Source organism: Dendrobates tinctorius, unplaced genomic scaffold, assembly GCF_039654945.1.
Source record: "Dendrobates tinctorius isolate UK_male_01 unplaced genomic scaffold, ASM3965494v1 ptg000063l, whole genome shotgun sequence".
Taxonomy (NCBI): domain Eukaryota; kingdom Metazoa; phylum Chordata; class Amphibia; order Anura; family Dendrobatidae; genus Dendrobates; species Dendrobates tinctorius.
The window spans coordinates 3,667,918-3,693,126 of NW_027361731.1; the positions used below are offsets into that span (position 1 = coordinate 3,667,918).

The 25,209-nt window shown below is 43.3% G+C and overlaps 1 protein-coding gene across 1 annotated transcript in view; it reads right to left on the reverse strand.

Annotated features, from left to right (window-relative positions):
• LOC141094180 (uncharacterized) overlaps window positions 1-25,209 on the reverse strand; it is a 78,974-nt gene that overhangs the window by 48,228 nt on the left and 5,537 nt on the right. Inside the window, 6 exon segments of the mRNA XM_073579940.1 lie at window positions 5,316-6,497; window positions 9,409-9,499; window positions 9,699-9,796; window positions 9,876-9,999; window positions 10,082-10,261; window positions 10,391-10,540. Coding sequence (XP_073436041.1) covers window positions 5,316-6,497; window positions 9,409-9,499; window positions 9,699-9,796; window positions 9,876-9,999; window positions 10,082-10,261; window positions 10,391-10,540 — 1,825 coding nt within the window.

The window sequence follows — 25,209 nt, forward strand, 5'->3', positions numbered from 1 at the left end:
AGCACCCGACCTGCTCTACCCTCTCCTACTGTATCCTCACCCATCCCTGTAGACTGTGAGCCCTTGCAGGCAGGGTCCCCTCTCCTTATGTACTTGTGTGTCCCTTGTCTTACACGTTTATTATACTTGTCTATATTTCCCCTTTTCACATGTAAAGCGCCATGGAATAAATGGCGCTATATAAATGCATAATAATAATCCTAACAACACAACTAGCAGTAGCCGTGGGGTGTACCTATGTTGCCCTAGATGCCTCGGCACAGCCGGAGAGCTAACTAAGCCTAAAGCAAGAAGGGTGAAATCTAAACTGCCCCGGAGTAGAAACCCAAAGGAATAGATAGCCCCCAAACATATATTGTCGGTGATAGAAGATGAGACACAAACGCAGGCAGAAAATAGACTTAGCAAATGATGGGGCCCAAAACTGACTAGATAGGATAGGAAAGGAAAGACACTGTCTGCGATCATGCAAAAACCCTAAAAATCCAACAAGTCTGATGTACAAAAAAAACACAGGTCTCACGACCTCTTCCCCACTATATCAGCATTCTGGTATGAACTGGCAGCAAAGCAAAAGAGACAAATATAACAGGGGACTGAACAAACTGACACAAGCTGTAAGATATGGAGTGGGGTCCAGCACTGCCCCAGCAGGGAGCACGCTGAACCCTCACAGCAAAGCAGAAAGAGGCAAAACCAGATCAGATGCGAAGGATTAGCAAATGAACAACTTAACTGAAAAATGCAGGATGAGGCAGGAGACAGCAGACCTCAGAAAGCCCAGGAAGAAAACTAATCACCATCAGCCACTGAAGGAAGCCTGCTCACTTAAATACTCCAGTCAGTAACCCCTGATCTCCAATCATCGTCAGGTGGCAGACTTCGGCCAGCTCCACAACCCACAGTAACCACCAGAGGGAGCCCCGACTCAGAAGTTAAATCGAGATAGTTCACAATAGTTGCTACCCCATCTGTGACACACACAGAGAGAAGGTAATGACAAGCGTAGGAAGATGACAACCCATTGAGTCCATACAAGGTACAAGACCAGTTGATCCGAGGAACACAACCTGCCTTCTCCAAATATATCCATGGTCCAGCGATGGTCAATGGAGCAGATCTGTATTCTTCCAATCGAGGTTGAAAACCCCTAAGTTGTTTCCTATAGAATGATAGATCTGTTTCCCTCGTGATGGAGCCATGATGTAAAATGGCTGCTGTCCTATCTCTGGTCCTTTGGATGTACAGGTGTCTTGGCAGAATCTCTCTGGCTATTTCTCTCTCTCAGTCTCTTTATACAGAGGCATGTAACCTATTTTTAGACTTAACACCTGTCCCCCATTCAGCATTTACATAAAGGGTAAGAATGGCGATGAGATCAAGTAGCATTACTTGATTATTTTAACTATTTTCCCTCTCTGCTTTCAAAGTCAACAAACTGGCTCCATAATACAATGCATAATCAGCTAACATCACTAGTGATCAAGGAGAAGCGCACAATAAAAGTCAATATTACAGCGGCTTACACAAACAAAAGTCTGTTTTCTTGACCAACCAGAAATCAACACTTAAATTTGAAAGCCAACATACAGATAACATTCTATTCTTTGCTTGCTAAAAAATAGTTGTCTGGTTAATTAACCCCTTAGCGACAGAGCCAGTTTGCAGCTTAATGACCAGGCCAATTTTTACAATTCTGACCACTGTCCCTTTATGAGGTTATAACTCTGGAACGCTTTAATGGATCCTGCTGATTCTGAGATTGTTTTTTCGTGACATATTGTACTTCATGTTAGTGGTAAAATTTCTTCGATAAGTCTTGTGTTTATTTATGAAAAAAACAGAAATATGGCAAAAAATTTTAAAATTTTGCAATTTTAAAACTTTAAATTTTTATGCCCTTAAATCAGAGAGATGTGTCACATAAATTTCTTAATAAATAACATTTCCCACATGTCTACTTTACATCAGCACAATTTTGGATGCAAAATTTTTTTTTGTTAGGAAGTTATAAGGGTTAAAAGGTGACCAGCGATTTCTCATTTTTACAACAAAATTTACAAAGCCTTTTTTTTAGGGACCACATCATATTTAAAGTCATTTTGAGGGGTGTACATGACAGAAAATACCCCAAAGTGGCACCATTCTAAAAACTAGACCCCTCAAGGTGCTCAAAACCACATTCAAGAAGTTTATTAACCCTTTAAGTGCTTCACAGGAACGAAAGCAATGTGGATGGAAAAAATTAACATTTAACTTTTTTTTGGAAAAAAATTACTTCAGAACCAATTTTTTTTATTTTCACAAGTGTTAAAAGAGAAAATCAACCACAAAATTTGTTGTACAATTTCTCCTGAATACGCCGATACCCCATATGTGGGGGTAAACCCCTTTTTCAGCACACGGCAGAGCTCGCAAGGGATGGAGCACCGTTTGACGTTTTCAACGCAGAATTGGCTGGAATTAAGATCGGATGCCATGTTGCGTTCGGAGAGCCCTTAATGTGCCTAAACAGTGGAAAACTCCAACAAGTGACCCCATTTTGGAAACTAGACCCATTAAGGAACTTATCTAGATGTGTGGTGAGCACTTTGAACCTTCAAGTGCTTCACAGAAGTTTATAACGTAGAGCCGTGAAAATAAGAAATCCATTTTTTTTTTCCACAAAAGTGATCTTTTCGCCCCCAAATTTTTATTTTTACAAGGGTAACAGGAGAAATCATACCCCCACAGTTATTATGCGATTTGTCCTGAGTACGCTGATACCCCATATGTGGGGAGGAACCACTGTTTGGGTGCATAGGAGAGCTTGGAAGGGAAGGAGTGCCATTTTGGAATGCAGACTTTGATGGAATGGTCTGCGGGCATCATGTTGCGTTTGCAGAGCCCCTGATGGGCCTAAACAGTGGAAACCCCCCACAAGTGACCCCATTTTGGAAATTAGACCCCCTAAGGAACTTATCTAGATGTGTGGTGAGCACTTTGAACCCCCAAGCGCGTCACAGAAGTTTATAAACGCAGAGCCGTGAAAATAAAGTCTTTTTTATTTCCACAAAAGTGATTTTTTAGACCCCAATTTTTAGACCCCCAAAGTTGGTAAATAGTGGAAACCCCTCAATTCTTGCTCCAACCCTAACCCCAACACACCACTAACCCTAATCCCAACCCTAATCCTAGTTCGCCCTAACCCTAGCCCTAACCCTAGCCCAACCCTAACCCTAGGCCTAACCCTAGCCTAACCCTAACCCTAGCCTAACCCTAACCTAACCCTAATGGAAAACTGAAAAAAAAAAAATATTTTTTTATTTCATTATGTGTGCCTATATAAGGGGGTGATAAACGGGGGGGTTATGTACTATTTTTATTATTTTGATCACTATGATCGTTTATCATAGTGATCAAAATAATGAATGGAATCTGCCAGCCGGAGCCAGCAGATTCCCGGCGGGCGCACTGCGCATGCGCCCGCCATTTTCAAGATGGCGGCGCCCATCGGATGACACCGGCGGGCGCGGGACCACCGGGAGGGGATGGAGGACAAGGGAGAGGTACCGGGAGGGGACCGGGGACCCTATTTCTCTATCCTCTGATGTGCGATCACATCAGAGGAAAGAGAAATTAAAATGTAAAATCGCGGCTTTTTTTTTTGCGGTCGCCGTTATAGGGTTAATAACGGCGATCGCAAAAGCGGGGGTCGGTAAAAACCGACCAATTCATGTTCTCTGGGGTCTCGGCTACCCCTGGCAGCCGAGACCCCGGAGAAAATCCGACACTGGGGGGCGCTATTCACTTAAATCACAGCGCCGTGAGTTAACGGCGCTGTGGTTTAAGTACCCTTAATTACCGCCGTTAAAAGGCGTATCGGCGGTCGTTAAGGGGTTAAGATACAATGCTGTATGTCTCACAATGCCAAAAGGAAAAACATTTTTTTAAAAATTATTTTTAAAATATAAAAGTTCAAAACACCCCCTTTGCCCCATTCAAAATAAAACAAAAATAAAAATCAAAAATACACATATTTCGTATTGCCGCATTCAGAATCGCCCGATCAACTTAAAAAAAGAATTATCCCAATCGCTAAACGGCGTAACGAGAAAAAAGTCAAAACGCCAGAATTACGCTTTTTGGATGCCGCAACATTGCATTAAAATGCAATAACGTGTGATTAAAAGTCTCTGCACCAAAATGGTATAATTATAAATGTCAGCTCAGGACGCAAAAAATAAGCCAACACCCAACCCAAGATCATGAAAAATGGAGCCGCTACAGGTATTGGAAAATGGTGCAATACTTTTATACTTTACCTAATAAAGATGAGTTACTTTTACTGATAAATGTTTGTTTTGGGTCATTTATTTTCTGTTGGTATTTGGTTTATTCTATAAAACTCCCATATAATATTCCATCCTTGAACGCACGCCGGGCACATCATGTTTTTGCACAATTTGTCAATAATATATATAGGTTCTCTCTGTCTGAGTTATTTTTGAATGTCAACAAAATACAAATTCCTGTAATTCATTTCTCACACTCCAGGTATGATAATGACTTCTGTCTATGTGGGATTTTTGATGTTTCAAAAGGTTGTCCACCAGTTGGGCAATCCCTTCTCATGCCTCATGTTTGGTCCTGTTAACATAAAAATTCTTATACAAACCTCCCATGCTGGCGCCGTTTCAGCGGTGCCGGGACTTGCATTCTTGGGGCTCTTTTGAGGTTTTTATTTCATGTGAGCCCTGTGCCCAATCAGCGCTGGCGTCACTGTCCCCACTTTTGGACAAATCAAGCATCGTTAGGCAGTCAGAGAGCAGCCGCGACCCTGGCTTCCTGATGATGTTCAATAGGTCCGAAGGAACAGTGAAGCTGCCGCTGATTGGGCGCAGGGCTCGTGTGATGTAACAAACTCACATAAGCCCCGGGACAGTGAGTCTCGACACCGCTGAAGTGGAGCCAGCACACCAGTGGAGTATGAGTGTTTTTATTTTAATGAGGTCAAACATGAGGAATGAGTTCATTAAGAAAAAAAAAAAAAAATTATAATATATATTTTTATCCCTTGATTAGAAGATTCACTGACTATATGATAAAACTAAACTTTATAAATTCCAAATGTAAAACTATACCCACAAATCACCCCTGAAGGTTAGTCAGAAGGTTTCTAATAGAAAAACCTATACCCCACATCTCAGTATATAGGGTGAGGTGACGTATTCACACTCACTCTCCAAGTCTCTCATTTCTATGGGTTTTGTCATGACTGCTCTGATGTTTAACAAGAAGCACTTTCCGGGTAAAACATTTCCCACATTCTGAACAGAAAAAAGGCTTCTCCCCTGTGTGAGTTCTCTGGTGAGTAACAAGCGCTGATTTCCATTTAAAACATTTCTCACATTCTGAACATGAAAAAGGCTTCTCCCCTGTGTGAGTTCTCTGGTGAATAACAAGCGCTGATTTCCGGTTAAAACATTTCCCACATTCTGAAGAAGAAAAAGGTGTCTCCCGTGAGTGAGCTCTCTGGTGCTTAACACAATTTGATTTATAGCTAAAACATTTCCCACATTCTGAACAGGAAAAAGGCTTCTGCCCTGTGTGACTGCTCTGATGACTAATAAGAACTGATTTCCGGTTGAAACATTTCCCACATTCTGAACAGGAAAAAGGCTTCTCTCCTGTGTGAGTTATTTGGTGTGTAACAAGATTCCCTTTCTTGTTAAAACATTTCCCACAGTCTGAACAAGAAAAAAGCTTCTCCCCTGTGTGATTTCTCTGATGGGTAACAAAACTTGATAGATGTGAAAAATATTTCCCACATTCTGAACAGGAAAAAGGCTTCTCTCCTGTGTGAGCTCTCTGGTGAATAACAAGATGTGCTTTCTGCTTAAAACATTTCCCACATTCTGAACATGGAAAAGGCTTCTCCCCTGTGTGAGCTCTCTGGTGCTTAACACAATCTGATTGATTGCTAAAATATTTACCACATTCTAAACATGAAAAAGGCTTCTCTCCTGTGTGAGTTCTCTGGTGAATAACAACTGCTGATTTCCATTTAAAACATTTCCCACATTCTGAACACGAAAAAGGCTTCTCCCCTGTGTGAGTTCTCTGGTGAGTAACAAGACGCTCTTTCCGGTTAAAACATTTCCCACATTCTGAACAGGAAAAAGGCTTCTCTCCTGTGTGAGTTATTTGGTGTGCAACAAAATTCGATTTCCGGTTAAAACACTTTCCACATTCTGAACATGAAAATGACTTCTTTGCTTTTGAAGCAGTTTGTTTTTTAATGCCTCTTTTGTGACTATGATTTTCCTTAGTAGTCGGTAATGAGTCAGAAGATGGGACCTGTTTCATAGGATCAGATGACAGATCTTTACTGTGAATGGATGATGGTATATCTGGAGTAACAGCAATCACTTCAGTTGTATTTTGTAGGATCTCAAGATCATCAGATTTAAAAAATGAAGATGTCAGCTGTCCTTCTGTTCTCCTGGTACAGTCATCTAAGATAAAAAATATATATTTTTAATAAAATATCCTTGAGTTTTATATTTTTGAATATTTCTACTTAAACTGTTCATAAAAATGGGAAGCTATGTAAAAAACTTTATTTATCAATACTGTGACAGTTCACAGTCTAATAGAAAACCTTGCTGGATGAACCAGTAGTGTGTGGTGATCCCGATCCACTCCCCTGTCACATTTACTTTCCTTGCTTTGGCAACACTAAATGTATTTTGGTCCTGCCAATAAAGCCTATTTGAGTCTGAGTTCAACTTTTTATTCATTCTGCCTCCCAAATATCAAATAAAAAGAAACCAATCAATGTTATGTAGGCGAAAAGAATACCAATTCTCATGTCACAAAATACAAGTCCCCACTCAGGTCCATCATCTGTCAATGGAAAACAGAGCTTCCCACACTATTAGTGGCTGAAAGGCTGTTAAAAAGGAACAGGGTTTCTATAAACCGATCCAGCAAAATCCGCTCTCACTTCTGAGCCTTGCAGTGTGCTCAAACAACATTTAGGATCCCTGTATTTAGCAATATTATAGTGAGAAGAACCCACTTAATTTATGGTGTGTGTCTCCTGGAGCACAATCTTGGCACTATGTGTTGGGTGATAAAATGGCAAATGTGTAATTTTCAATCTCCAACATCCACTGTATGTTAATTTCCAGAAAGTGGCTGTGGAGTCAAAATATTCAGTCCTCCTATAGATTATAACCCTCAGTGAATTAATTTATAAAATGGAATCACTTTATGGGGATTTCGACTATTCTGGTTTCTGTCATTTAGTTATATTAGGGCTCCTGCATATGGTGTGTCCAATCTCATCTGGGATCTGTTCCTGCTGCCCAGCTGGAGTAATCTGCTCCCTACTTCAGCCGATTGGAAAGTACCACACCCTACTAAAGCTCAAAGCATATGGCCGGAATCTGCCAGATACAGCGTTGTTCTCCTGTGGTTCAGTCCTCTGTGCTCAGCTCGCGGCTTGTGTATTTGTCTCCTGCTGTGACCGTGGCCCGTTTACTGACTACTCTTGTGTCTTCTGATTCTGTATTCTGTCCATCTCACATGAGTGAGGCAGGACAATCCCACCACAATCAAACTATCAAACAGAATGAACAGGTAAAAAAAAAAAAAAGACTGTTCATCGCGGAGAGCAGTGAGTATTCATTGCTCTTCAGTAGCGCGCAGTGTCAGCCGGAGCAGCAGGAAGGCTCCAGCTGAGACTCTGCGCGCTGCTGAAGACCGATGAATACTCACTGCTCTCTGCGATGAACAGTCCTGGCATGCAGAGAGCACTGAGTATTCTGGCAGCTGCCGCCGGAACAAGATGCAGCAAAGGGAGTGCTGGGAAGGTAAGTGTAATGTTTTTTTTTTTTATCTTTACTGATGGGGCCATGCATACCAGGATAAGGAAAGGATGGGATCAATCATATCAGGATAAGAATGGGGCCATACATACAAGGACTGGGATGGAGGCCAGTCATAACAGGTAAAGGATGGAGTCCTGCAGACCAGGACAGGGATCCGGCCATGCATACTATTATATGGATGAGGGTGATCATTCTTGCTAGGATAAGGATGAGGTGGAAAATTCCTACCAGGATAGGGATGAGGAGCCATGCACACTAAGACGAGATGGGGCCCTGCATACCAGGATAGGGATGGAGTCATGTATACTAGGACGAGATGGGGACCCTGCATATCAGTATAGGTATGAGGGCGATTGTTCCTGCCAGTATAGGGATGAGAAGGCCAAGCATACCAGGCAGGGATGAGGTGGCATGCATACCAAGATGGGGATGAAGGCCATGCATACCATGCTGGGGATGAGGGCCATGCATACCATGATGGGGATGAGGGGACCCATGCATACCAGGATAGGTATGAGGGGCCATGTGTTTCAGGATGGAGATGAGGGGACCATATTTACCAGGATATTAAGTACAGAATTGACCACATTTTTGCTTCAGTCTTCCCCCCCTCCCCAATTTCCACCTCTAAAACCTTGGTCCGTCTAATAGTCCGAAAAATACAGTATATATATTGGAAAACCCATTTAAATGGATTATGCAAAGTAATCCCCTATCCCAAGACCTATGTAGTCGCTGGGGTACGACCGCTAGGACCCCCATGATCCCGAGAACCGGTGCTCTAAAGAAGAGGTCGATCATGCGCACTGAGGTGGCATTCACACATGGTACTTCAAATAACTCCTTTAAGATGAGTGTTGAAGGGCAGGACAAAGTATAACAAAATCCACTGATCGGGTGTGGGGGGAGTGTTATAGTATGTGGGCTGGTGGGGTTTGTGTGGCAGGGCTGCTTTTTTATCCCAGTCCAGCTCTGAAAGTCAGGATAAAGGGAAACTGTTGCTATTGTACAGAAATTCACACTTGGCCCTCACTGCACATTTAATGTTGTCAATCATAAAAGCAACTTTTGGCCAGAAAGACAGGACCATATGAGCACATTCTGCAGCACAGAAGGGAGAGAAGGTAGATTCATCCAATAAGATACCAGGGATCTAGGAAGCCATCAGTATCATTATCCTCCGATTTCTGATACAGACCCATCATAATACTTTTCTTCAAGTGATTTTCTAATTTATCAGAACATTCTATGTACGCGGTCATTTGGCTTTGTAGTTTACAGACCTGGGCAGGTAACGGTCAGCATCTTCTAATCCCAGGGGGTAGATGGATCCTCCAGGTGATAAGTTCTATAGAAAAGTTCTTTCAAAGCCCAAAATTATTTTAACAGTTTTGGGTGAAGGAGAATGTTGTGGTCTAGAGGCAAAATGGTGATCATGGTAATACGGCCGGACTACATCAACGATAAAGCAGCCACGGCCGGTGACTGAGAAGAATCTGTGACTTCTCTGCATTTAGTGGTTACCACTCACCTGGGTAGTCATATGTGGGAATCTCCTCTTTACACCGCTCATCACCCCTCACATATGTCTCTGTAGTATTAATATGGGTCAGATCTTCACCCTGAAACAAATATTATGATAGTCACAGACAGATGGAGAAGTCACGTCTATGATCAGCTCTAATCCTGCCATCTCCACCATTCTCATTACACAAGTGTAAAACATATAATACTGGTGGAAAAAACAAGACTGAGCACAAGACCTTCAAAACCGTCTACACATCATAGGGGGAGATCTCATGACACCTTCTCTCCATCTACCTGATGATCCTGAGGAACACAGGGATCTTCTTGTTTACAGGTCTGTGGAAGTAGAGGATGGGGACATCTCTGTGCTGTTGTCCTTTTACTGCATAGATCTGGAGGAAACACATACAGGGACTGAATTCATTCTTTTCATATAGATATAGGCCGAATGTATTTAGTCCTGTCTATTACCTGGTGATGTGAGGGGCTGGGGAACCTCCATTATGACGTTCTTGTACAGATCTCTGTGTCCTTCTAAATACTCCCACTCCTCCATGGAGAAATAGACAGCGACATCCTGACACCTTATAGGAACCTGACACATACAATGATACCGTCATCCCCCGATCCCTTTATAGCGTTACTGTGTAATGTCCCAGCATTCCCAGCAGTGTCACCTCTCCAGTCAGCAGCTCAATCATCTTGTAGGTGAGTTCTAGGATCTTCTGATCATTGATGTTCTCATGTATCAGGGGGTGAGGTGGAAGTCCCGTGATTGGGCTCAGAGTTCTTCCCCATCCCTCAGACACAGGGTCCTGACAGCGCTCACTAGAAGTCTTCTTCACTACTGTGTAATCCTTGTTATGGAGAGACACATTAATAAATCTCACTACAGACATTTCCAGAGTCCTCACCTCTCCAGATCTGTCCATCTGTTATTCCCATAGATAAGAATGATGTAATGGGACGTCATCAGGATCTCTCACCTCTCCAGTAAGCCGGAAGAGGATCTCTAGGGTGAGGTGTAATATTTTCTCTGCCATCTTTTCTCTGTCCATATCCATCTTTGATGGGTAAATCAGGAAAATTCTCTTTTGTAGAAGATCTTCACTGAGAGGATCCGATATTGTAGAGACCTGAATGAGAAGATGAGCCGATGTAACATCATAAAAATCCTGTGTAATAATACAATTACTGGAGATAATAAGGGAAACATATGAGATTTATTATTTTACAGTATGTAGTTTTCTTCTTTACATCTACTAATAAAACCTATATATTTAGGCCACAGACAACAAGCAGTTTCCTCCTCGGAGTCGGCAGCTGAACACGTTTCTCATAGACTCATCTTCCATAACGCTAATTCTCGTCTCATTACCGACACTGGAATCGGCATTAGCAATACTGCAGGAGATATTCATTACACGTGACAGGAGAAATAACTACTTCATGATGAGGACGACATCTTCATCTTCTACTACGGCTCTAGAAACATATTTGGCCAGAGTCGGTCACTGACTCCATCCCCACCGGCCGTCTATATGAAGGTTTCCCGTCTTCCCTGCACTGTAATCTTCTATCACGTTAGATCTCAGGTCTGATTCCCACACAGAAGTTTGAGGCTTTTATAAAACCTTTTTTGTAAGAACATCAAGACAGAAGTTATTTGCTGCCAATGTCTCCATGTAATCTTCCATACATTACATGAAAAACACCAAAAAATAAAAAGTGAAAATATTCCTAAAATAATTATAGTGAAGTGCTGAGGCACCAAATAGAAACTTTTTACCCAGTATATGAACACATTGAACCAATGTTACAACCTCCACTATATTAAATCTTCAGGGTGACTATAATCAAGACAATGGAATGAAGAAAATCAGCACTCACCCCTTTTTAATTTATTTGATTCAGGACAATGACAAAAAGTGCAACAGTGCTAGCAGCGTCACGGCAGGTGCAGTGATTCCCCCCCCAAAAAAACTAAAAAATATATATGACGGACAAACGTTTTGGACTTAATTTGCGCTTCTACTGGTCCGTGTTCCACTGGTCTAAGAAAATGGACCAGTAGAAGGACTGAAGTATCTTCTAAAAGGGGTGAGTACTGACTTTCTCCATTCCGTTATCTTGATTACAAAAAGTAAATTGAGGATGGTGGTACTGTGGGAACATTATACGGGGTGTGGGGGCCAAAAAAGGGGATCCGTACTATGAGAGTAATAAATGTGTCATGATCCAGACCGGGTTTTGAGTCCTGTCTCCCCCTCTCCCGGTCTGGTCATGTCAGGGGTTAACTTTTCTCTGCCTCGTTCTGGTGTCAGCTCCGCTATTTCTCTGTGCTGCATCCTGCAGGCAGTGTCAGTTATATTTTCTGCCTACAGCGTGAGTAGCGGACTCTGGTAATACCCCGATTTGTCCTCCTGTGTTTAGCTGACTTTGCCCGTGCCTGTTCCTTCCTCTCTTCCTGCCCCGACTCAGTGTTTCCTTAGTACTTGGATTTCCTGGTACTTGACTCTGCTTTGGCGAAGACCTGATCCTGTCTCCTGCTTCTGGTACTTCTGCTTCTGACTGGTACTAACCTTTTGGCTCTCCTCTGACTCTGTTTGGTATTCCCCTTGGTACTTCGCTTCTCTCTGGTATCGACCCGGCTTGTTTGACTATTCTGCTGCCACCTGGTGGTAGCCTTGCTGCAGTGCTGCTGGTTTGCTCTGAGAAGAATTGCAGTCCTCCCTCCACTTTGCTGCCATCTAGTGGAGTTTGCATTTACCTGCAGAGCTGCAGCATGACAATATAACTGACCATAAACAGTTTTTTATTTCTGTGTTTCTCACTTTATGGATCCACTTCATACTCTGGCGGATCAGATGTCTAATCTGACTCAAATGATGCAGTACTTGTCTGTGGAACATACAGCCCTGGCCTCTTCCCATAATCAACTCCATAGGGAACTTTCTGAGATGGTAGTCTTTTCAGGGTTCTACTACACAATCAACCTGTAAGCACTCAGAACCCATAGATGTCTTGCTACACTATCCTGAACCTACCGTCAGGCTCTCAGATACTTTCTCTGGGGAAAAAGAAGTTCCGTACATTCAGGGAGAGTTGTAGGCTGCTTTTCTCCCTTAGACCCTGAACCTCTGGTGAGGAGAGTCAAAGGGTGGGGGTAATCATTTTGTTACTCCGGGAGGGTCCTCAAACTTGGGCTTTTTCTTTACCTGCTACTGCCCTAGAACGTGTGCCTGTGGAAAGGTTCTTTGAAGCTTTATGGCTGATTTTTGCCGAACCGGACCAGTTCAGGTTGGCAGAGGGCACAGTCATGTGTCTCTCCTAGAGTAAACTCATTGCCAAAAGGTATTGCTCAGAGTTGAGACGGTGGTCCACCGATGTGACCTGGAATGACTCTGCGCTAAGATGTCAGAGTTCAGGAGGGTTCTGTCGGATCATCTTAAAGGGGTTGTCCGGGCTTCTCACATAATCTCAGTGCATATCTGGGCTGCAGAATGGTGACAATAAGTAATTTACCTTCTGTCACCAGTTTGCAGGGTTTTCTAGATATCAGTCTCTTGCTTCTGAGCAGAACGTCCAAGGGGGGGGGGTGTTCTGGCATTGAAATGAGAACTGGTCGTTTCCTCCTACTCTACTAAAAACCTGACCTCTATAGCAACAACCCCACCCTCCATAGCAACAGGCCCTCCCCGTCCACATGAACAAGCCCTCCTCACACAGTAACAAGTCCTCCCCCTCTAGCAGCCTCAGTGCAGAGAGTAAAACCACCCAGCTGCTCCTCCCCCAGACACATACTGAACAGTGATCTATGGAAAGTGAAACTCTAGTGAGTAGGGAAAAATATACATAACTGAGAGTCCTCAGTGGTTGATACCATCTTTTCAGTTAGCCATTAAAAGGTAACACATTGCAAGCTTTGAGACTACTCAGGTCTCTTCAGGCATTGACTAGTACAACATCTGAAGAATCACATATATATGCACAACACAGCACAGAAAAAATGCAATAGATAAGACAAGTGACGTGAAGCAGAATTATCATTATGAGATAGGGAGAAACATAAATATTGGACCAGTTCATAGATAAGGAGTCTGGATGTTTTATTGTCCTCTGATTGGGGTCTCATAATGTGTTGTGATGCCCCCACAAGGTCTTAGGAGAAAATTCCTTAATTGATGTAAAAAGACATAAATCAATGCGACACATTCATTCCAGCACTGAGAGTGTCAAAGGTTGTCATAAATTTATACTTCCAGACCCACCTGTCTCTCTGAGATGTGAAGTTTCTTTTCTATATCAGTAATTTCATATCCATGGTGTTGTTGCGATCAGGCATACAAAAATGTTTTGCCACAGGTAGATCCTTTCTTTTTTCTCTTATTGTGTGACGATGCACATTCATCCTTGTTCTAAGCTTTTGCCTTGTCTCCCCCACATACAGACCCCCAGTTGGACATTTAGTACAAATAATTAGTACACCACATTAGATGTAATGCAGCTGAAAGTATCTGGGATCTTGTAGTCCTGATGTGAATTGGGAATCTTTATCATGTCCGTGGTCATTATAAATAGACAGGTTTTACATTTTTTCTGGTTGCAATGAAAGGTTCCTGCAGCTGTTGGAGAGGACAGGGAGCTTCTGACAATGATGCTTAAGTGAGGAGGGAAAATCATCCTGTTTTTAGTAGAGTAGGAGGAAACGACCAGTTCTCATTTCAATGCCAGAACACCCCCTCCCTTGGACGTTCTGCTCAGAAGCGAGAGACTGATATCTAGAAAACCCTGCAAACTGGTGACAGAAGGTAAGTTACTTATTGTTACCATTCTGCAGCCCAGATATGCACTGAGATTATGTAAAATGCCTGGACAACCCCTTTAAGGATGCTCTGGCTCTCTATCAGCCACCCAGATCTTTGGAGGAGGCCATGACTCTGGCCATTCATATGGATCGGAGATTGCGGAAGAGGAGTCATCCAGCGAGAGGTTCCAGTATACCCTGTTAAGTCCCAGGTGATGCCATATACAGAACCTATGGAGGTTGGGGTCATTAACCTCATGGAGAAGGAGAGGAAGCGGCGATGCGAAAGGAGAATATGCTTCCATTGTGGAAAACCGGGACATTGGAAGAAGGACTGCTCCTCTTACCCACCGACTAACAAGCTGCCGAGACTGGGTGATTGTCGAGGAGGTTACCCAGACTCTCAGGTGGAACCATGTTGTAGGGATTGTTACACACCCACTTAAGCTTTCCTGGACTGTGGGTCATCCATGAACTTCATTGACTCAAGCTTGGTGTCCTAGTGTAACAGACAGTTAGGCTTGAAACCCCAATTCATATCATTGCCATTGATAAAACACCGCTGGTTAGGAATATTGTTAAACTTGTCTCGGAGGAGTTTCTCCTCAAGGTGGGTTCCTTGCATCAGAAACGCATTTCATGTTATGTTCTGGATAATCTTCCAGCGGGACAGGTGTTGTGATTCCCCTGGTTACAGTTGCACAATCCTTTTATTGACTGAGATATTGTGAAATAGGGTCCTAATTGTTCAAAGGGTTGTCTTTCTGCTGTGCTGGTGTCATTTGTTAATCTGGATGGTATTCCAGAGTACCTGAAACATTTAAGGATGTGTTTTCTGAAAAAGAGGCTGAGGTCTTTCCCCCACATCACCCATATGATTGAACTATTAATCTCATTCCAGGTGCTAAATTGCCCAATGCCCGTCTGTGCAATCTATCCGGCCCAGAACGTACCCCTATGAAAATGTATGGCTCAGAAAGTTTACATAAAAGGTCACATCCATCTGTCTCTCTCTCCTGTGGTTGCTGGATTCTTTTTAGTAAGAAAAAAAAAAAAAAAAAAAAAAAAAAATGGTGGTTTACGTCCTTGCCTCGATTTTCGGGAACTAAATAAAATTACGGTGAGAAATACCTACCCCCTCCCGCTTATCCCTGATCATTACAACAAATTATCTGGGGGCTCAGTGGTATTCCAAGTTGGATCTCAGGGAAGCATATAATCTTATCTGTATTTGGTAAGGCGATGATTGGAAAATGGCATTCCTCATCTCTGAGGGTTTGTTTGAAAATTTGGTCATGCCCTTTGGTCTCACGAATGCATCAGCAGTTTTTCAGAATTTCATTAATGATGTATTTTCTGACTTCGATGGATGCTTTATGGTGGTATATTTAGATGACATTCTTGTATTTTCATCTGAAAAAGAATCTCACATGGGTCAGCTATGTGCAGTTCTCCAGAGGTTACAGGAGAACTCTGTTCGCTAAACCTGAGAAATGTTAATTTTTGGCCAATAGCTGTCCTTTCTGGGGTTCATCCTTTCTGCCAAGGGGTTTCGCATGGACCCTGGAAAACTACAGGCCATTGTTGATTGGGTGCAACCCAGAGACCTTAAAGGTCTTCAGCATTTCTTGGGTTTTGCCAATTACCATTTTAAATTTATTAAGGGGTTTTCTCAGGTGGTCAAGCCTCTCACTGATCTCTCGTAAGGGGGCTGATCTTAAAGACTGGTCAGCCCTAGCAGTCGTAGCCTTTTCTACATTGAAAAAATGTTTTATGTCTGCTCCTGTATTGGTCCAGCTCAATCCATCTGAACCATTCATTGTTGAGGTGGATGCATCGAAGGTGGGAGTGGGGGTGGTGCTGTATCAGGGACCCATCACTGACTAATTTAAAACTTTGTGCCTTTTTCTCCAAGAAATTTTCTCCTGCTGAGAGAAATTACAATGTCAGGAATTGGGAGTTATTAGCCATAAAACTGGCTTATGAAGAATGGAGGCACTTTTTGGACGGGGCTATTCATCGGATCACGGTGATTATGGACCCCAAGAACCTGTCTTACATTGAGTCTGCCAAACGTTTGACCGCTGGTCATTTTTTTTTCACGTTTTATTTTTCCATCACCTTTTCGGCCTGGTTCCAAGAATGTCAAGGCTGATGCCTTATCTCGCAGCTTGGATCCAACCTCCTTCCTCCATTCTTCAGCATGGGGTGGTCGTTGCTGGGGTGTCTGCAGAATTGGAACAGGAAATTCATGAAGCTCAGTCTTTTTCTCCTCCGTCATTGCCTCATAACAAGCTCTTCGCTCCTGTTAAGTAGAGGTTGAAGGTGCTCCAGGAGTTCCACAAATATGCTTTCAGTGGGCATCCTGGAGTCTTGGCCACCTATAGAGCTATTGCTAGACTGTTGTTCTGGTGTTCCTCCATGTCTTCTGACATTGCCGTGTTTGTGTCTGCTTGTGCTACGGGTGCATGTGTTAAAGTCTCCCATAACCGGCCAGGGAATTGGTACAATTGTCAATTCCGGATAGACCTTGGACTCGTTTGTCCATGGATTTTATCACTGATCTCCCTCCTTCCAATGGCAAAACTGTGGTCTGGGTAGTGGTTGACAGATTTAGTAAACAGGTGCATTTTGTACTTTTGGCAGGACTGCAATTTGTATCCAAATTCTGGTGGGCATTTTGTAAGAGATTGGATATCAGCTTGACCTTCTCCTCAGCGTACCATCCCGAAACCAACGGTCAGATGGAGAGGACAAACCAGTCACTTGAAAAGATATTGCGGTGTATTGCCACTTCTCAGCAGGATGATTAGTGTTACTCGTTGCCCATGACTGAGTTCACATTTAATAATCGGGTTAATCAGTACCCAGGCACTTCTCCGTTTTTACCCCTATTTTGGTGAATTTTCTAGGCTGGATTCGGGGTTCCAGGGTCTGATTCGGCGGTTCAATGGGTGGAGGAGGTGTGGAGGGAGGTCCAGAAGAACATTGGGGTAGCAAACAGAAACATTTTGCTGATAAGCGACTATCTGTAGGACCTAAATTTCTGGTAGGAGATAAAGTGTAAATATAAAAAGAGAGAAGCCAGCGCTGCTGGTGGGCAGAACGCATAACATGAAGAAGTGCAATGCACATATTAACATCCAACTTATTCAAAATGAGACATTTGGCAAAATATTGATCAATAAATTGAGCCACCCCGCCGCGCCAAGGCAATCTCATGTGGGGGGTCCTACTCTACATTTTTATTATTCACTGTGCCATTACGGCCTCCTGAATATTTTAAAAGCAAGACCATATCTATTGCAAATGTACCTGAAACATGTTTGAATCACCCCCATGCAGCCAGATGAAACAAGTGCAGATCAAGGCCAACCAGGTCTGAACATAGACATCTCAGGTTAAACCTCCACACATTGCCCGACCAGCAAACACAGATGAAGGGCGATGCAGGCTCAGACACAGGTGCACAAATGTTTATAAAATGGAAAGAGGGAGGCATATCTAAAGAAGAATATAATGCTGTCTGCAGAACCTGCAGGGCACAAATCAGATTATTTAAAGCTGAAAATGAATTGAGGCTTGCAAGAGATGTCAAAAGCAATAATAAAGGATTTTGGGGATATGTCAAAAGTAATAGAAAAGTCAAAGATGCTATACGATTTTTACAGGATGAAAATGATGAAATGGTAAGACAGGATGTTGAGAATTCTGAACTTTTAAATTCCTATTTTGCATCTGTTTTCTCTCAGAAAGGAAATGTAACATCAACTGTTCTTCACTGTCCTATTAAGGAAATAGAAGAATCCAGGATATCTATAAACAGAAAGATAGTGAGGAAACACTTAGCTAACCTAAATGAATTCAAGTCTCCAGGTCCAGATGAATTACACCCCAGAGTACTGAAGGAGATAGCAGAAGAAATTTTTGAACCCCTCTCCATAATCTTTCAAAATTCTTGGAGAACAGGAGAAGTGCCAGAAGACTGGAGAAGAGCAAATGTTGTTCCGATCTTCAAAAAGGGGAAGAAGGTGGACCCAGGCAACTATAGGCCAGCGAGTCTGACTTCTATACCAGGAAAGATCTTTGAACAAATTATTAAACAACATGTATGTCAGTACCTGGATAAGAATGAAGTGATTAAACAGAGTCAGCATGGGTTTGTAACTAATAAGTCATGTCAGACTAACTTAATTTCCTTCTATGACGGAATCACTGATTGGGTGAATCAAGGAAATGCTGTAGATATAGTATATCTTGACTTCAGCAAAGCATTTGACAAAGTCTCTCATACAATCCTTATTGAAAAAATGACTAATTATGGAATGGATAAGGCAACTGTTAGGTGGATTCATAACTGGCTTAGTGATCGGACCCAAAGAGTGGTCGTAAATGGCTGCACATCCAGTTGGAAGAATGTCTCAAGTGGGGTACCACAGGGCTCTGACCTGGGCCCTGTATTGTTCAACATCTTTATCAGTGATTTAGATGAAGGAATTGAGGGTAAACTGATTAAATTTGCTGATGACACAAAGCTAGGAGGGATAGCTAATACTAGAGAAGAGAGAGAGGATTCAAAAAGATATAAATAAACTGGAGAAGTGGGCAGCAACTAACAGAATGGTTTTTAACAGGGAGAAATGCAAAGTACTACATCTGGGCAATAAAAATAAAAAAAGCATATACAGAATGGGAGGAATAGGGCTAAGTGACAGCACATGTGAAAAAGACTTGGGTATACTAATAGATCACAGACTGAATATGAGTCAACAGTGTTATGCAGCAGCAAAAAAGGCAAATACAATTCTAGGATATATTAACAGAAGCATACAGTCTAGATCACGTGAAGTCATTATTTCCCTCTACTCCTCTTTGGTCAGACCTCATCTGGAATATTGTGTCCAGTTTTGGGCACCACATTTTAAAAAAGACATCAACAAACTGGAGCAAGTTCAGAAAAGAGCAACCAGAATGGTGACCGGTCTGCAAACCCTGTCTTATGAGGAAAGGTTGCAGGATTTGGGAATGTTTAGTTTGCAAAAAAGAAGACTGAGAGGAGACTTAATAGCTGTCTACAAATATCTAAAGGGCTGTCACATTGTAGAAGGATCAACTTTATTCTCATTTGCACAAGGAAAGACTAGAAGCAATGGGATGAAACTGAATGGGAGGAGACACAGATTAGATATTAAAAAAACTTTTTGACAGAGTGATCAATGAGTGGAACAGGCTGCCACGAGAAGTGGTGAGTTCTCCTTCAATGGAAGTCTTCAAACAGAGGCTGGACAGACATCTGACTGGGATGATTTAGCGAATCCTGCTTTGAGCAGGGGGTTGGACCAGATGGCCCAGGAGGTCCCTTCCAACTCTACGATTCTATGAAATTAAATAAAGCCTGGGGCAGGGCGGGGCTGCTGTGTGTGGTTGTCTACCAGAAACATACATCTGAAACTTCCTTCTGTTAAGCTGGGTCCCAAGTTTATTGATCCTTATGAGATCATTGAGGGTGTCAAACCAATTGACTTTCGCTTATGCTTACCTCTGTCGCTTCGGATCCCAAACGTGTTCCATAAGTTCCTTCTTAAGTCATTTGTACCTTCCTCTGCTGCATCCATCCCTTCCACCTCCTGTCTCTGTGGATGGTAAAACTGAGTATGAAGTTGAACGGATTGTTGATTCTCGCATGGTTCGCAGTTCGCTTAAGTACTTAGTACATTGGAGGGGTTACGATCCTATGGATCGATCTTGGGTCCTTGTGCGATCAGTCCATGCTGATCGGTTGGTTCAGGCTTTTCATGCACGTTATCTTAGGAAACCTGGGGGTCTGGTGGCACCCCCTTGAGAAAAGGGTACTGTCATGATCCAGACCGGGTTTTGAGTCTTGTCTTCCCCTCTCCCAATCTGGTCATGTCCGTGGTTAACTTTTCTCTGCCTCGTTCTGGTGTAAGGTCTGCTATTTCTCTGTGCTGCATCCTGCAGGCAGTGTCAGTTATATTTTCTGCCTATGGTGTGAGTAGCTGACTCTGGTGATACCCTGATTTGTCCTGCTGTGTTTAGCTGACTTTGCCCATGTCTGTTCCTTCCTCTCTTCCCGCCCCAACTCAGATTAACCCCCTTGAATGTCACCCTGTCCTTGGAGTAAGCGGGAAAATTGTGTGGGAATTGATGCACCCACTGCTGGATAAGGGTTATCACCTCTACATTGAGAACTTTCACACCAGCATCCCACTCTTCAAGACCCTCTCTGCCAGAGGTACCATGCAAAAAAATCAGAGAGGCCTGACTAAGCCACTAATTGGGCAAATGCAGAGAAAAGGTAAAAGCCTAGCCCAATGCAGAGACAACATACTGGTGGTCAAGTATAAGTGTTACAAGCACGCCGCTAAGTTCAGATAGGGGCAGGACAGGTCTCATGAATTCTTTGGAACTCTGGAGGACCCGTTACTCAGGGCGACCATGTACTGCAGCTTCCTCAGGTGCAAGATGAATCCACTTGCTCACACAGATACAATTGATAGAGTCCTCATGAACATGAACAGTGTAGTTTAATGTCACAGCACATCTAGTACAATTCAAGTCTCTTAAGAACAGGCTTTATAAACAGTACAGCTGCTTCTTAGAGGCACATTGACTAACAGTCTCTTTTGATAGCACAGATCAAGACTCTTTACAAAGGCACAGAAGTCCACAGCATTCCTTCTAGCACAGTGTAAAGGAGGAGGCGGAGGGTTTGCTGAGGGAGATTATCCCTGTAACACAACTTCTTCCATTCCTTATCTTCCTGCTCCCGACAGACTTTCTCAACTAGCAGAACAGGGGATAGCCCAATTCCACTCTGTAATGGAATCCTGTGTCCCTACGGTTCACTTGAATGAACTTTTGTGAGAGATCACACAGCACTCATCCCATTGGCTGCCACCAGAACAGTAAACAAGTTTCCCACAATCCCCCTGGGGCTCTGCTAACCACTCCCTGTCTCCTGTGACTGTGTTAACCCCTCTAGTTGCCGGATGCTTTTGAAGTACAGCATTTACAACTACTTTTGCATGTCACATAATTCCAAAAGGGATGTCCTTATCTTCACCACCATACACTGTGACAACAACTCCCTCGTCACTGTTCATGGTACCAAAACATGTCCCAAAGCCAGATTGTAACTTGGATTACAATCAGTACAAGGAGGGTGTAGATATCTCACATCAGGTCCTCAAACCCTACAATGCCATGCAAAAAGCCAAAGTATGGTAAAAAAAATTAGCTGAGCGCATTGTATAGATGACACCGTACAATGTTTTTGTGCTGTTCTGATCTGCCGGCAATACAGGGACTTTCCTTCAGTCTCAGGATGTAGTCATCTAGGCCGTAATGTTTAGCACTCAGGAAGGTGATGGATCCAGTACTTCTGAAACTGATAGTGCCCATATTGTCCCAGGTCAACATTTTACAGGACTGATTCCCCAAACTGCGAAGAAAGGAAGATCACAAAAACAGGGGAATCCGAAAGGACACAACTTACCAATGTGAAACCTGCCCTAAGATACCTGGTCTTTGAATTCAGGATTTATCAGGACCTGCCAGGCGAACACTCACCAGGGGTCTGAGCGGTCCAAGCTGCAGGAGGTCAGAGTCACAGATGCCCCAGGACAGACGGCAGCTCCCACACAGTCCAGGAACAGGCAGAGAAGCTGGGAGAGTGAGAAGAATGTAGGAATAAGACCTGCGATCACGTGACCGCAGGTCACAAGGGAAGGGGGCGGGGCTTAGCGCAACGCTGCCGGAGGAGATAGTGGGGCGCACAGCAAATACTCGAGGAGGGGAACGGTAATTATGGGAAAACAGAGAGGGAAGGGCACAAGGGAAGTATAGACAAAGCAATCCGGGGTCAGGGAAGCCTGGTCAGATGAGGAAGTACCGAATCAGAAGACAAGTAGAAAAGCCCTAGGACACATCCGAAGTCAGAAACCAGAGAAGCAGATGAGGTACAGAATCAGTAGGCAAAATCACAGCGGGGAACAAACCAGGTCACAATCAAACATACAAAAGAGGACTCATGCACAAAGGCACTGACACATTGGGGGGGGGGTCGACGTACTCAGCCGAGGGCAAAAGTATAACCGATGACACCTAGGTCCACAAAGAGACTATAAAAAGGCTCGTTGAAACCAAAGGGATACTCCCAAGATTAACCCCAGCAGCTCCAGACCTAAGCATCCCAGGCAAAACATGACAGGATTGCTTCAAAGCATACCACATGTCCACAAATTAATAAAATTAGTTTTTACCCTGTTGACACCTCACACTTTTACAATCTGATGAACTCCACACATACACATCTTACACAGAACAGCACATTATAAATTCATACACTAGTAAAACTAAAATCATTATAATCACTACTATAAAACTATGCGTCTCGATAAAAGAAATCCTTGAGTAGTTTGCAAAATGGGGTGCCTTATGGAGTATTTCCACTGTTTAGGCACATCAGGGGCTCTTCAAGTGCGACATGATGCCCGCAGACCATTCCATCAAAGTCTGAATTCTAAAACATCACACCTTCCCTTCCTAGCCCAGCCTTGCGGCCAAACAATGATTTTCCTCCACATATGAGGTATTGGCATACTCAGGAGAAATTGCATAACTTTTGTGGTCTATTTTCTCCTATTACCCTTGTGAAAATAAAAAAAAGAGCTAAAAAAATCACATTTTGTTACACATAAATGATTTTTTATTTTCATGGTTCTACGTTATAAACTTCTGTGAAGGACTTGGGAGCTCAAAGTGCTCACCACACAAGTTCCTTGAGGGGTCGTTTCCAAAATGGGGTCAATTATGGGGGATTTTTTGTTTAGGTACATCAGGGGCTTTTCAAATGCGACATGGCGTCCACTCTCAATCCCATCCAATTTTGTGCTCTAAAAGTCAAACCATGTTCCTTCCTTTCTGAGCCCTGCCATGCATCCAAACAGTGGTTTCCCCCACATATGGGGTATCAGCATACTCAGGAGAAATTGCACAACTTCTGTGGTTCATTTTCTCCTGTTAAACTTGTGAAAATAAAACAAAAATGGTGCTAAAAGTTCATTTTTGTGACTAAAAAGTTAAATGTTCATTTTTGCCTTCCAAGCTTCTTCGGTTCCTGTGAAGCACCTGAAAGGGTTAATAAACTTCTTGAATGTGGTTTTGAGCACCTTGATGGGTCCAGGTTTTATAATGGTGTCACTTTTGGGTTTTTTCTGTCAGATAGGCCCCTCAAAGTTACTTCAAGTGTGAGGTGGTCCTTAAAAAAATTGTTTTGTAAATTTGTTGTAAAAATGAGAAATCGCCAGCCAACTTTTAACCCTTAGGGTAAGTTCACACTGGGCGTTTTTGCAGCTTTTTTTCTGCAGCAAAACCTGGATCCTCTTGGCAGGAAAAAGCTGCAGCAAAAACGCAGGTTAAGGCTAGTTTCACACTAGCGTTTATGAGCGCAGCGACGGCCTGCGCACGGCCGCCGCTAAGCCCCGCCCCTGCCGCGCCCCCACCGGTAGCTCCGCCCACCGGCGCATGACTCTGCATGCGCCCTGCGTCCCCTATCTTTATCACAGGGGGCGCAGGCCGTGCGCAGTATGCGTTTGGCGGCGCATGCGCCTTTTTGACGGTGCGCCGACGCAACCAAACTGCAGCAGGTTGCGTTTGGCGCAGGTCGGCGCACCGTCAAAAGGTCGCATGCGCCGCCAAACGCATACTGCGCACGGCCTGCGCCCCCTGTGATAAAGATAGGGGACGCAGGGCGCATGCAGCGTCATGCGCCGGTGGGCGGAGCTACCGGCGGGGGTGGGGCTTAGCGGCGGCTGTGCGCAGGCCGTCGCTGCGCTCATAAACGCTAGTGTGAAACTAGCCTTAGGTGCATTTTTGGTGTGTTCTTTTGGTGCAGATTTGGTACGTTTTTGTGTCTTTTGCCCATGCTAATGTGCATGACTTTTCTGCAGGAAAAATGCTGCAAATAATGATACCTGCGTTTTTGCAGCGTTTTTCCAACACCCATTCAGGTCAATGGGTGAAAAACGCTGCAAGTGACATTCTCTATGTCCAAAATACGCAGCAAAGCACAAAATCCTGATGGCACAAAAAACAATGTGTGTGCATGAGATTTCTGAAATCTTATAGGCTTTGCTGGTACTGTAAAAAGCAGCCGAAAATTAGCACAAAAAACGCAGCAAAAACGCCCAGTGTGAACTTACCTTAACTTCCTTACAAAAAAAAATATGTTTCCAAAATTAAGCTGATGTAAAGAAGACATGTGGGAAATGTTATGTATTAACTATTTTGTGTGATATATCACTCTAATTTAAAGGCTCAATAATTCAAAGTTTACAAACTTTTGACACATTTCCAAATTTTTCACAAATAAAATTCATATTGATGAAATTTTAAGACTATCATGAAGCACAAACATGTCAAGAAGAAAACAACCTCAGAATCACTAGGATCTATTGAAGCGTCCAGAGTTATGACCTCATAAAGTGACAGTGCTCACAAATGAAAAAATTGGCCTGGTCAGGAAGGTGAAAACAGGCTTCGGGGTTAAATACACCCTAGGGCCACATGAAAGACACTAACGGATACAACTTTATAATATTTAGGGGGCAAACAATAATAAGTGCTCCCTCCTATAGCAAGAAGCTTGTCCGAGCTCCCAATGTCTGATCGAGTAGTGGAGAGCGGCTCACTCATCACTAGTATCTACATTATTGTGCTGGAGCGGAACTAGGAGAGGAATAATCACATTGTGTGGGAACTTCTTGGGGCTTCTGTCCTCTCATCCTGCAGTTGTCTAAATGGATCTAATGTGGACTTGGGAACCAGCTAAGCCGCATTCTGTCCACAGCTGTTATGAAGTAGCGTAGCTACCAGAAGAAGCAGAGGGGGCAGACGCCCCGTGCCCCGCACTCTGAGGGGGCCCACCAGGAGCTATGGTACTGTAACTGTATCGGCATGCACAGTGCGCCCGTACAG